This window comes from Tachysurus fulvidraco, chromosome 10, assembly GCF_022655615.1.
Source record: "Tachysurus fulvidraco isolate hzauxx_2018 chromosome 10, HZAU_PFXX_2.0, whole genome shotgun sequence".
Taxonomy (NCBI): Eukaryota; Metazoa; Chordata; class Actinopteri; order Siluriformes; family Bagridae; genus Tachysurus; species Tachysurus fulvidraco.
The window spans coordinates 24,623,760-24,637,795 of NC_062527.1; the positions used below are offsets into that span (position 1 = coordinate 24,623,760).

At 38.2% G+C, this 14,036-nt stretch overlaps 1 protein-coding gene across 1 annotated transcript in view; it reads right to left on the minus strand.

Annotated features, from left to right (window-relative positions):
* The window catches only part of LOC113649516 (NACHT, LRR and PYD domains-containing protein 4-like), a 19,505-nt gene extending 11,569 nt beyond the window's left edge, over positions 1–7,936 (minus strand). Inside the window, exons 1-5 of the mRNA XM_047819458.1 lie at positions 7,884–7,936; positions 2,799–2,915; positions 2,319–2,367; positions 1,890–2,094; positions 1–1,672 (exon numbers count right to left, since the gene is read on the minus strand). The exon at positions 1–1,672 is cut by the window's left edge and continues 105 nt beyond it. Of these exons, the coding sequence (XP_047675414.1) occupies positions 1–1,672; positions 1,890–2,094; positions 2,319–2,367; positions 2,799–2,915; positions 7,884–7,936 (2,096 nt within the window). The remainder of the gene's footprint in view (positions 1,673–1,889; positions 2,095–2,318; positions 2,368–2,798; positions 2,916–7,883) is intronic.
* Between the last annotated feature and the right edge of the window lie 6,100 nt (positions 7,937–14,036).

Sequence of the window (14,036 nt, forward strand, 5' to 3'; positions counted from 1 at the left end):
AGTAACACAAACACCAGAGCTGACCACTGAGCAGGAGAGAGTCTGGTTACACTGAGACGTCTGTAACCTTCTCTGTTCAGGTAAGTTTGTACTTCCTGCACTAGAGAATGATCATTCAGTTCATTCAGACAGTGGAACAGATTGATGGATTTCTCTGGAGATGGATTCTCCCTGATCTTCTCCTTGATGTACTCCACTGTTTCCTGTTTGCTGTGAGATCTGCTTCCTGTCTGTGGCATTAAGTCTCGTAAAAGAGTCTGATTGGTCTCCAGTGAGAGACCCAGAAGGAAGCGGAGGAACAGGTCCAGGTGTCCATTCTCACTCTGTAAGGCCTTGTCCACTGCACTCCTGAGGAGATCAGACATGTTTGGATTTCTGAAGAGATTAAAAAGTCCAGTGCTTTGTCCCACAAGCACATTTGTATTTCGTAAAATAAAGCAGAAAAATACATATAAAGCAGCCAGAAACTCCTGAACACTCAGATGTACGAAGCTGAACACCTTCCCCAGGTGAAGCCCAAACTCCTCTCTGAAGATCTGGGTACACACTCCTGAGTACACTGACACTTCTCTGACGTCAATGCCACACTCTCTCAGGTCTTCCTCATAGAAGATCAGGTTTCCTTTCTCCAGCTGGTGGAAAGCCAGTTTTCCCAGTGCCATGATACTCTCTCTGGTCTGCTGAGGATCAGGGTCACATTTCTGATGGTACTTTTGGTCCTTGTGTTTGATCTGAAAGAACAGGAAGTGCGTGTACATTTGAGTCAGAGTCTTGGGGATCTCTCCACCCTCTGCTCCACCCAACATTCTCTCTAGAACAGTGGCTGAGATCCAGCAGAAGACAGGGATGTGGCACATGATGTAGAGGCTTCTTGAAGACTTCAGGTGTGTGATGATTTTATTAGCCATTCTCTGGTCACTGATCCTCTTCCTGAAGTACTCCTCTTTCTGAGGATCACTGAAGCCTCGTACCTCTGTTACCTGGTCTACACACTCAGGAGGGATCTGATTGGCTGCTCCTGGTCTTGTGGTTATCCAGAGGAGAGCAGAGGGAAGCAGATTCCCCTTGATGAGGTTCGTCAGCAGCACATCCACTGAGGCTGACTCTGTCACATCACACAATCTCTCATTCTTCTGGAAATTTAGAGGAAGTCGACACTCATCCAGACCATCAAAGATCAACACCACTTTGTAGGAGTCACAGTCTATTGATTCTGGTTTTCTTATTTCTGGGAAAAAGTGATGAAGAAGATTCATCAGACTGAGATTTTGCTGCTTCATCAGATTCAGCTCTCTAAAGGGAAGTGGGAACATGAAGGTGACGTCCTGATTTACTTCTCCTTCAGCCCAGTCCAGAATGAACTTCTGCACAGAGACTGTTTTTCCAATTCCAGCAACTCCTTTAGTCAGCACAGTTCTGATGGACTTGCCTTTAAAGATCTCATTACATTTGATGGGTTTCTCCTGTGTTGCTGGTCTCCTGGATGCTGCCTCAATCTGTCTCACCTCATGTTCATTATTGACGTCTCCACTCCAACCCTCTGTGATGTAGAGCTCAGTGTAGATCTCATTCAGAAGTGCTGAGCTTCCATGCTGTGAGATTCCTTCATTAATTCTTTTAAACTTCTTCCTCAGATTGGACTTTAACTTTGTCTGATACACAGGGGCGAGTTCTAATAAACAAAGTAATATCTAGTTTAGTAATAAATAGTTATAATGCAAAATCGTTTTAATTCCCGACTGATGGACTAAATATTATTGAAGCTGGACCATGAACAGATACAACATGATATTAAAATTAAATGTAAAACTAAAAGTCTTCATATCTAAAACTATTTCCTCTCTCTAAAGGGAAGCTGATGGAATAAAGTCATGACTCAGAGCTCTTACTGTTGTACAGTGTGTTAGCGAGATCTGTGTGGTTCATGTTCTTCAGGACGTGCAGTGTGATCTTCAGCGCTCCGTCTCTGACACTGTGCAGATCCTCCTCATCCTCCACCTCCCTCTCAGTGCATGCTGGGTAATCTGGACTCAGGAGCTTCCTAAACCTCTTCAGCTCATTCTTTATCAGAGTGATGACTTTGTGTTCCAGCTCCTGGTTAGAAACACACAGGAACAGATCTAAATATTATCATGTTACAGTGAGAGAGACTTTTATTTTATCACAAGAAGAAAAGTCTATTTTTATTATCACATTTAAAACTCATACAACTGATTACCCTTAATGCTGCACATCAAGAAATTACAAGTGATCACAACACACACATTACACACTTTAACAACAACACACACATTACACACTTTAAAAACAACACACACCTTGAATATAGAGTCCAGCTGTTTTCTGTTGATGTTTGATTTTTGTGGTCTGTGAACAAACAAAACCCATCATGTAATATGGACTATATGTATTCATAGCTGCACAAATCACACACTAATAAATACAGACAGATATTTAACACTATCCTCTTAACACAATACACTGATTTCAGGATTTCCTAACTGACACCAACATGTTTAGAAACAAATGTTTGAGTAAATGAATAAAATCTTTATATAGTCATTAATGTCCCAGGTGTAAATGTTCTTCTGTAGCACCACAGACCCTCCAGCTCAGGGACTGCAGACTGAACTGAACCCTTAAAGCACTTTTCCTCACTGCCAGTCCGAGAGCTGCAGCACTGCACAGTTTAGTGTTTTACTGCTTCAACACCTGATAAAGCTCATGAAGGGCTTCATAATGAGACGAGTGAGTTTGATCAGGTGGAACACTGCTGTAAAACACCTCACTATACTGACCTCACATCAGTAGAACTGTCTCTGTCTCTGAAGTTAAAAGGAGTTCCCATTGACTCGTCACTCTTCATGGACACACCGCTGGGTTCTGGTGAGTCTGATCTCTTTCCCTCCATCATTCTAGAATTACAACAGAAATATCAGGAGTAATTAATACTCAGCTGTTTCAGCACCTCTTATGGACCTCTGCCTATATGACTTGCCCAACAAAAAGTGGTACAGCTCCCACATACTTTGACAGTCTGGGCTCATTTGAAAGAAGAGATTCTCTAGTTTCAGAAACTAGTTTCAGATTGATTCTAGGCCTTACTGGCACAAAGTTACAGGGGTTTGAATGCAGGTTTTCCTGTTCGCCTGGGTTGTTTTTCTGATAAACAGATTAATCTTATTTTTCTGGAACATGGAACAAACCAACAACTGAGAGTCATAGCCACATGTCTTGGCTTTCACCAAAAAAAATTTCAAGTCAAAAGACCCAAAAATGGATTTTATATGAATATTTTTCTACGGCCCTGGTCGTCTGGTGCAGCGTTTTTGTGTACTTGTTTACTATATAACTTTGAAATAAAAGGCTGCAGGCTCAGTCTGACAAGCCATAAATAAGCCTAGACTCTCTCTCTATCACTCTGGTATGAAAACAGGCCTGTAACTTGTCACCCTGAGCTGTGAGAGGGACAAAAGGTCAGGGATTACGCAAGAATTCTTCTGCGCATCCAGTTCACGCAGACACAAGCAAAGAACATACGGCATGCCGCATACCGTTGGAATCGTCTGCTTATTGGCTAAACGGCTGTATAGGTCCCAGCCCATTTCATTGCTATTGGAAGGAGTAATTGTCAGTCAAAGGCGGTTTCCCAAAAATGAGGTCATGCCACCATTGGCTTCTCAGCCGTCTATCTCTGCCATACAAGCACCGATTGGCTCAAATGAGGGCTTATTTGATTCGTTAGGACCTGGGCTATAAATATGACGTAGACTTTGAATTTTTGAATATCCCAATTAGGAGTTAGAGCGGCAAAACCAGATGATGGCGCACTTCTGTTTCCAGTTTTCAGAACACTAACGGAATATTTGCGGCGCGACCAGAGCGTTTTGGATTAAAATGCTTACAGATTTCAATTCCTTGGACCTGTGTGGATTTTTGTGGATTATTTGTGTTGGAATATATTACCCCAGTGAAGAAAGAGACGCGTCTAAAGGTAAGGGAAAAACCGGTCTAGCGCCACCTAGGTCAGTTTTGTCCAAAATTTTTTTCTAATTGTATGAAGGCTGTGAATCATATTGTGCTTTGTGTGTGGGCTTAAAAAATTATTGAGAGTATAAACTTTACTAGGTAAACAGGTTTTTTTCGTGTTTCTGGAGGATTTGATGCTTTAAAGTTGAATTGAAGCTTGTTTCTGGGTCATCCCCTAGTGGCCACTTTGGCACGGCGACCCGTAAGGGGTAATGTGTTCATCATTAAACACCAAAAATTCCATCTTTTTAATTCAGATCCAGTCTGTACACTTATTCAAACAGGAGACAGGCTTCATAAGTCAGGAATTACACTGATATCAGGAGTCCCAATCACAGCTAACTGACTCAACTGGGTCTTAAAGCCTGTAGAGTTCACTGACTCAAATCCATGCTGCTCTCATGCAGGGGGATTCTAGCACCTTTTTTAGGGTGGCTTCAGCACCCCCTGTCTGTGATCTCAGTATAATTTTTACTTTCATAAATAAACAATAAAAATGATGTTAAAATGCAGGACGTGTAGTCGATGGAAAAGAAAATTATTTATCAGTTTGATCCAAGAGCGATTTTTTTTACTTTGCTTTTACTCGCGTGCGTTGTAGTTTTTCAAAAGTGCGTCTTCAGCTGTCTGCTTTATTAGAACGCACAGTCAGAGCTGGAGGCGTTTATCTATAACGTTAATCGGCGGAAAACCGCAAAGACAGCAAGCAGTGAAATGTCACTATTCTTATTACCAGAGTTGTAGCATAAACACAATATTAATGCAAACAATCCATTCAACACTAAATAATAACATTTATTGATTTGGTCTTTGTCTTCTGAATATTTTTTTATTAGTGACTGCATTCATTGGACACACTGTTTGTAGAGAATACACACACACATGAACTGATCTGATTCAAGACTGGCATCATTACATCATGCATAAAATTTTGGTGTCCACTTTTGCCATTTTAAATAATACCATAACTTACTATGTAGTCATATAATACCATGGCTTACTATGTAGTCATATAATATATAATATAAACCACTGCTTGTTTTAACCTCTGCTTGTTTTAAATTTGGTTAAATGGTGTTGAATGTTAGGAAATTATATTTCTTGTTCCGTTGGTATGTTTTAGTCTTTAAAATAGCTAATCCATGCTAGTTACCCGTTAGTTATTGACAGTTAGGAAAACCGACAATGTTTGTAGATTCCGAAGCTCTTAATAAGGACATTAAAATTTGACCCATGCTTTTTTTTTTTGCTTAAAGGTGAAAAGACCCAACTTTATGTATGTTCTGTAAGATTCCCTTATCTGTCAAACATATTTTATTAGATTGTCCTGGACTTAATATAAGCAGAATGTTCTTTTATGAAGTTACTTCACTTAAAGACATATTTAATGGCATTATGTCTGAAAAGGCTTTGGATTTTTCTATCTTGCGTTAATAAAAAAAAATGTATAATATGACTTGCTGTTTAGATTTTTGTTTTTATTGTATTTATAAGATATTTGTGTTTTTGGTACCGTTAAAGTGATTCGCTTGGCTGAGCACTGCATCCGACGGACCTCTAACATCAACTCAGGAGCCCATCAGTGCCCAGTGTCTCTATTAAACAGAGTCGTGAAAGCAGAAGTAGGCTCTGAGGACATACTTCATCTTCGTGATGATGTTGTTGAGACTCAAGATGGCATAGACAACAACCATCACTTTAGCTTAATGTCACTGGTTGTCTGTCCCTTTCATTTTACATTTACATTTAAAGCATTTAGCAGACACTCTTATCCAGAGTGACTTACATTTTTCAGTTTATAAACCTGAGCAATTGAGGGTTAAGGGCCTTGCTCAGGGGCCCTGCAGTGGCAACTTGGTGGACCTGGGACTCAAACCATTGACCTTCTGATCAGTAGTCGAACACCTTAACCACTGAGCTAAAACATCCCACTTCATAAATCACCATATCGCAAAGATTCATACTCTGCAACTGCAGAGCAAAAGTGTCAGGAAGAAACTCTGTAAGGTCGTGTTGTTGCAGGGACACTGAACACTTTTTTTTTTTTTTTTTAATAGTTAACTCACCTGACAGTCCTGGAAGGATGTCACCAGTTAGGTTGGCAGTTCAGCCCCAAAGTCAAACTTTGTGGGGTTTTTTTTGGTTTATGTGACTTTACTTATTTAAAGTTGCAAAAATATTGTATAAGGATTGAACAGTCTTTGGCACCTCAACTATCTAACTTTCACATTATGTTCTTCTCAAATTTGTGATTTGCTTCCACCTGCAAATTGCTTTGTCTATCATATTTAATAAACCAATACAATTTAAATGTTTAAATGAACATGTATAGTCACACCATTGTAGCAGTGTTGCATGCAGTAGGCTATAAGGTAAGTAGTGATTGTTCATATGAAGTTTACTCAAGTGGAAGAATGTAACCCATAAACTTACACCTACAAGCACTATGCATTATATTGTGAAAAAGTAGATTATCTTAATATCAAAACCTTAAATTTTCTCTGGACTTAGTGATAAATACATGTCTGACCTTTGGAACGAACGCATTCATGACGATTTATGGTGATTTTATTTCTTTGCCCACATTGACGCTGATTCATTAAAAGGAGGGGGTCCCTTGTACCAAGATGGCAGCTCAGTTGACGCATTCATTCCAATGTACTGCCCTATACAAGGCGACATCTAGTGTATATTTTATGGTCGTAACATTATATGTGGGTGGGACAGGACACACCCACTTTTTAATTACTTCCGACACCCATGCCCATGGTGGTTGATTAATGAACAGCAAACATCATAGACTATTGCTTAAACTTATAAGAAAAATTATATATTAAATTACATTAATGAAAATAAATCTAATAAATTTTATGGGAAATATGTTGCACAACTCCTGTGACAGACAGGCAAGTTTAGCAGGCAACCTTTCCATTTAAAATACTGGCCTTTCTTCAGAAAATAATTTAATTTAATAATTGCAGTATATTTGGTTTAGATTGTTATACCATTAACTGTTAAAAGTATGGTTTACTACTTGTGAGAATAATTGTAGAAAATACTTTTCTGATAATTTTGCAGACTTTCTGTACAAAGCACAATGTTCTTACACACACTCAAATACACACACACACACACATACTCTCTCTCTCTCTCTCTCTCTCTCTCTCTCTCTCTCTCTCTCTCTCTCTCTCTCATATACACAGACACACAGATACCTTGACCTTAGCATAACCTCCTCCCCTTAGCACATCTGCTATGAAAGAAGTTATGAAAAACTGCAGCTGGGAGGCTTCCTGCTTCATGATAACAGTCAAGGTATCTTCTGCAGGTACTAGCATTAAGCTCCACACACACACACATTATGTCCTTCCTTTTTTTGTACTACTATATATATTCATATTTGACAAAATAAAGTTTGGACTTCTCTTTGAAACACTGACTGGCGTTCCCAAGGCCTTGTGGAGAACAGAAACCGAGCAGAGGGAGAGGGGCTCAGAAATCCTTCCCATGCGGCAGATGAGAGAAATAATTCCTTCCACTACTTCCCAAGCGGCAAATGATTCCACTACTGCATTAATACTTTTTTAAGGTTTCTCGTGTTTTCATTTTTCATCCAGTAATAATGGGAATTTTTGTATTTCTTTGACAGAAACAAATAAAAGAACACATCGGAAGTGGTATCGGTACATCCCTAGTCTAAACTGTTCTTAGATCAGATCAGTGATATATTCACTGCTATTAAACACCTTAAAGCAAAGTTGACTTCCTGTGTTAACTAGTGAGTGTTTAGAGATACAGATGTGTTCCCATGAGACGGTGTGTATTTATTGCTGGTGAATGTAAAAGTAAGTCACCTCTCGTCTTTCTTAAAGTCCTGTTGTCCAGACACACTCATGTTGGAGGTCATGTCTCCTTCTCCAGATTACAGCAGGACACACGTTTACTTCACTCCAACATCAGTGTGTTAAATTAAACCCTGAATCAGCACAGAGTTCACTTACAGGAAATAGTCACGCTATCAAGTTATAAAACAACCTGTGTGCATTAAAGCTTCAGTACAAACCCACAAAACTCTTCTGCATCTAGTGTCACTTCAGTGTGTTTATATATTAGAGCTTTAGATACTCACTGTGTTTTTACTCCTCAAATCTTTTAGTTTTCACTCAACACAAAATGGAGCTGCTGACTTTCACTTTCAGTACAGTTTATACTGCAGAGGGGGGAAGGGCAGTGACGCACACACACACACACACACACACACACACACACACACACACACACACACACACACACACACACACACACACACACACACACACACACACACACACACACACACACACACGGGTTCCGACGCCCATGGATTTCAGGAATCAGCAGCGTGGTCAATGCTGTAGGTAAAACACGGAATGGAGTTTAATTTATTAGAACATTCCTTAAGCACAATGGATTCGACTGTCGGCGCTCTGAAAAGTAACAAAAAAAGACATATGCGCTGAATAGAGACGGTAAAAGTGGGTGGGTCCAATATTATTGCTCATATAATGTTTCCGACTGCAAATATTACAACAAATTCTTTTCATTTATCCACAATTTGTAACAATTCCTCTTTTATTATTTGTCTCTGATGACGTTTTGTTTGTCCTACAGCATCCTGTCTATTTTCAGTTACAGACTCTTTAGTATTGCTTTGCATTTCTAATTGTTCATTTTGCTTTGCATTTTCCAGATCATTTGTCTAACTCTCATTGATTTTTATTTCTCTCTGAGGCACTTTTAGCAAATGTCTTGTGTTTGTCCTCATTATTTTCCCATGCTCTGTTTGTTGTATACTGTATGTGTATTTTAATGAATGACACGAGACATGTGCTTTTGAGCAGTGTGCTTCTTTTACTGTGTCCGTAACTGTACGTACAATCAATAGAACATCAGTCCGACACACGTCAACTTAATCAAATACAGAGTGTGTCGAACCAAATCCACCACATCCCCCCCTTTTTTAGCCAAACTTAAGATATGTAACTTACATTTAAAATGATCCAGTATAATCTACTCATGTGCATACTGAATTCAACTCTATCAGACAGGAACTTTGATTAAACACTTGACCAATTTAACTAACCAAAACACCATAGTAAATATTTAATCACAAGTGTTCTCTTTAAAACATCATCAGTAACTTCAAATTTCTTTGACTATATTTTGCTTAATCATCTCTCTGGTGCACCACTACAGCAGGCTTCCATCCATGTCTGGTCTGCATGTGTACTGTGGATCCTGGAACGAGCTCAGGTAGTGTCTTGGCATGTGGGTTGTACTGATGCCCCATACGAGATTTCAAATCCACCAGCCTTTTGTGTATATGGTCTGGGGTTGACTGTTGAAGCACAGCGCTAGTGCATAGGAGTGTGCTCCACAGGACTCTGCCCATTAACATCTGTGCAGGGGATTCATTCAGGTCTGTCACTGGTGTGTTTCTTAGTGACAGTAATACCAGATGTGGGTCTGTGCCTGTTTGCATCACTTTCTTCAATGCACGTTTAACAGTCTTTATTGCTCTTTCAGCAAGTCCATTGGACTGAGGGTATCCAGGACTGGAGAATGTGAGCTTAAAGTCCCATGATGCTGCAAATGACTTCATTTCGTAGCAGGCAAATTGAACATTGTCACTCACCAATTCTTTCGGGACACCATGTCTGGCAAAGACTGATTTAATTTTTTGTATTACTGAGTGGGCTGATTTGTCAGGTAAGTTCAGTACTTCTGGGTATTTTGTCAGATAGTCCACTAGCAGTAGATAAGACTGACCTCTCAGCTCGAAGATGTTCGCTCTGACCTTCATCCATGGTAGTCCTGGAACATCATGTGTGATGAGTGGCTCTTTCTGATGTCGTAGCTGGGGTTGTTGACAAGGGGCACATTTTGCCACCATCATCTCTATATCTTGTGCCATTCCTGGCCAATAGATGGATTTTCTCTCTTTGGCCTTTGTTCTCTGGATACCTTGGTGAGCTATGTGTAGCTTTTATAAGCTGACTTTTTTGAAGCTCTAAGGTATGATTATTTTGTCTCCTACCATCACAATTCCATTCTGTATGCTGTAGTGATGGGAAGTTCGGTTCTTTAGTTGAATACGTTTCTTACATTTAAGTTTTGCAACTAAAACACGCAGTACAGGCATCGATGTGCAAACGTGGATGTTTTACGTGTCTTAAAGATATAAAGTTAATAAACTAATCTTCATCAATTTACAAAAAGCGGCATATAAAAATACAGACTAACCTGCACAATAGTCAATAGTAAACTTAACTGACATATATTGAGTGACACATATTGATTTTTTTTTATAAAAATGTTTAATAGCTTATGACTAGTTACTATGCATATCCCAATATGTACAATTTGCTCTGAAGGTTTACGCATGCGCAGCATCAACAGTATGTCGGACGCGTCCGAAACAGTTTTCAGTTCAGTGTACTGGTGATTCGCTGTATCGGTTCAGTGTACTGATGATTCGCTGTATCGGTTCAGTGTACTGATGATTCTCTGTACTAGTTCAGTTATTCAAGCATGCGCAGTATCAACAGCTCGCGCTCACAGTTCTCTCAGCACAACATGTCAGTTCAGTGTACAGGAGTTACATATATTCCGGGATATTAGTTTATTTAGAGTCGGACAGACTGTCAGACGACTGAAAGTGATTAACTTTAGTAACTTGTGGATCAGCGCTGACTCAAGTCGCGAACTGTTTAGAACGAATCAGTCCGATTTGGTGAACCGGTTCATCCAGTTCACTAAAAAGAACTGGTTCAAAAGAACGATTCGTTCAGGAACTGGCCATCACTACTACACACACGAGTCAGGTGTGCGGCTGCGGCTCAGTTAATGTTCAACTCCATTAAGTCGGGGATTTTATCCACCTTAAATAAAGCGATTCTCTTTAATGTAGTTGATGCAGATTCATTCATAAATTAGTTGCGGCAAAAATGCTGCTTACCGATGTAATTTTCCATGAATCTGCTATATTAGCGGTTAAAATCTTACTTATCTAGTTAAGATTAGCTTGTTTACAATAGCTTGTTGCATAGTGCACTGTAACTAACACACCAAAGCCGTTTCCCATGCATTGTTTTATTTGGGACGACTTAACATTAACTTAATATTAACGGCCACAATTAGCATATTGTTTAGCTGTGCATTTACTAAATGAGCACTGAGCTACGTCCGAACTGAGCCCACTGTGTTTTTTTGTATAATCAGTTTCTATTCTGTCTTCATTTTAAATAAAATTTTAAATCTTTTTAATTCCTTGTTTTTATTGTTGTGATTATTTTTATGATAGTTTTACTTTCTTTATGTAAAGCACTTTGAATTACCATTGTGTATGAAATGTGCTACAGTATAAATAAACTTGCCTTGCAGTGTCATAGACTAGATAAAATGACGGAGAAAAGGAAAATTTTAACCTGAGGAAAAACTTTGAAAATAACCATAATGACACGTCTCCATGCTACAATAATAATGAAAGTTTTTCACTGTGGGGTCATGTCTTTATAAGTACAATTTGACTGTATTATTTGTGTCCCCCTTCAAAAATTGCTCATGAGATATTTTATATTTATTGCGCCCCCCCACTGTTAAATGAAATTTATGCCCGTTATAGAGACTTGTGTATTTTGTTTTTTATTTCATGATTTGAGTAATTTAATAGTTTTAAATAAAATTGTATGAGAACAATATAGTTTATAGTTTATTTTGTCTTTGTTATTAAAATAAGCAAAGATGCAAGTAATAAGCAATATGACAATTATTATAATAAGAAAGATACAAATCAAATAAACAGATCAATTTTTTCATACTTTTATGTTCCCACAAGTTAGTGTAGCCATGCTGAAACCAAGTGAACTAAACCTGTCTCTTCACTGTATGTGTTATATGATGTGCTTATAATTTTAATTAAATTCTGCACTTGTATTAATATCTGAAATTATGCCTGATATCACTATGTAGCCTGCCTGCTTTTAACCTTGCTTCCTTTTTTACAACATATTTTGTTTTTGTTTTTTCTTATAGATTTATTCGGTGAGACTTTTCCCTTCATTATGGACATTGACAGTAAATGTAAACCAAATAACCTTAGAAGGAGGGATGTTAAAAGAGTAAATGACTTATTTGACTCCCTTGGTTGCGTTCAAGATAGTGAGGAGGAATTACACTCATTATCTATTTAGACCATTTATCTACCAGGCATGTGTCAGATTCTGAAGAGCCATGTGCTGAGTCATCATCAGAGGTGGATTCTGATGATAACCAATCTGATGATGGGAATTTAGTGAGTGGTGATTTGGTTGCTTCACTGTCAGGCTGGGCTGTAAATTTTGGAATCTCTCTGATTGCTTTGTCTGCCCTTTTGACCATACTTAGGGTGCATCTCTCTTTCCTTCCTAAAGGTGGTAGAACGCTGCTTAGAACAAAAACCTCTTACAAGACTCAAATGGTAGCTGGTGGAGATTTTCATTACTTTGGTATACTAAATTCACTAAAGACAGCATTTGAAAACATGTGGTCCAAAGTTCCTGAACAACACATTTTTAGACTGCAGTTAAACTTTGATGGCATTCCACTGTTTAAAAAGCTTATCAGAAGACCTAGCAATCATTTGGCCCAAATCATTCGCAGGCTATCCGAAATAAATGCTCAGAGCAATGCACATGATGAGACTACCCATAGGACCCTTAGACGTGAACACAACAATGGCCCTGTACCTTTGATATTTTCAAAAGCAGTTAACCAGTTTCAAGAGGCTTTCCTTGGTGGTTTAGTCATTAAAATAACTGAAGAAGACAATTGTGTGAAAATACAGAATAGTATTGCCACTGTTGTGAACATCATTTTGAGTGAAGGAAAAGTATTTATTGTGTACAAAGAGTATAAACATAGAAGCTCTTTCTTTGACTACCCAATGAATTCAAGTGATTTGGGAATTTTTGTTGTGAGGGAACTCTCTGAAGACGTGCACATCTCAGAGTTTGATGGCAGTATTGAGAAGTATGTTAGGTTAACTCTTAGAGAAAATTTTGTTGTTTTACCATTACTACATTATGCGCAAGTTAATGAAACCGAACATTAAATATGGGATGTGTGGCGATAAACCAGTAAAAAAGTCTCAGTTGGTAAGTATTTATCTAATTGTTGTTGTTTTAATTCATAATGTCTGACTCCCTAGTTGATAAAACCTGTTGTTATTGCAAGATAAGGTGCTATGAAGTTGGGAGAACATTTTAAAGAGCTAAAATTAGGTTCAAGCTACAAGGTCTTACTTTTAGGTAGGAGTGTGTGATATGTATTGTCAATAATAATTATAGTAATTGTTGTTTTAGCTGACATTGCAAACATTTTTTGTGTGTGCATGTTTTCACTGTGTGACATAGTCTAATGGAATGACATCCAAATTTCAATATTATATAACAGAGCAAAAAATAGGAGTTTTTGGATTTTTATTTGAGATATTTAAGCATTATCAGTCGAGCAAGCAATATGTTTTTATGCTTTGTATATCTTTCAGGACACTAAACAGTTGATGGACCCCATTGACTTCCATAGTATGTTTTTTCTCTTCTATGGAAGTCAGTGGGGTCCATCAACTGTTTAGTGACCGACATTCTTCAAAATATCTTATTTCTGAGTTCAGCAGAAGAAAGAAGTTCATACAGGTTTGAAACAACTTGAGGGTGGGTAAACGATGACAGAACTTACATTTTTGTGACTTGCCTAGTTAAATAAAGGTTAATAATATTTTTCCTGAATATGGGCATGATTGCCTGTTTAATAGATTCAATATCAAACAAAGTTATATTTTATTAAGTACGAAATGTGTATGATGTACTTCTATGGAACTCAAATGAACCTGTTTTAGTATATAAACAATATTTTCAGTTCTGAGACTTATGTTTTCTTTTTTTTTGTTCAATAATAGGCATGTTCCATATCATTTCTTTTTTGGAAAC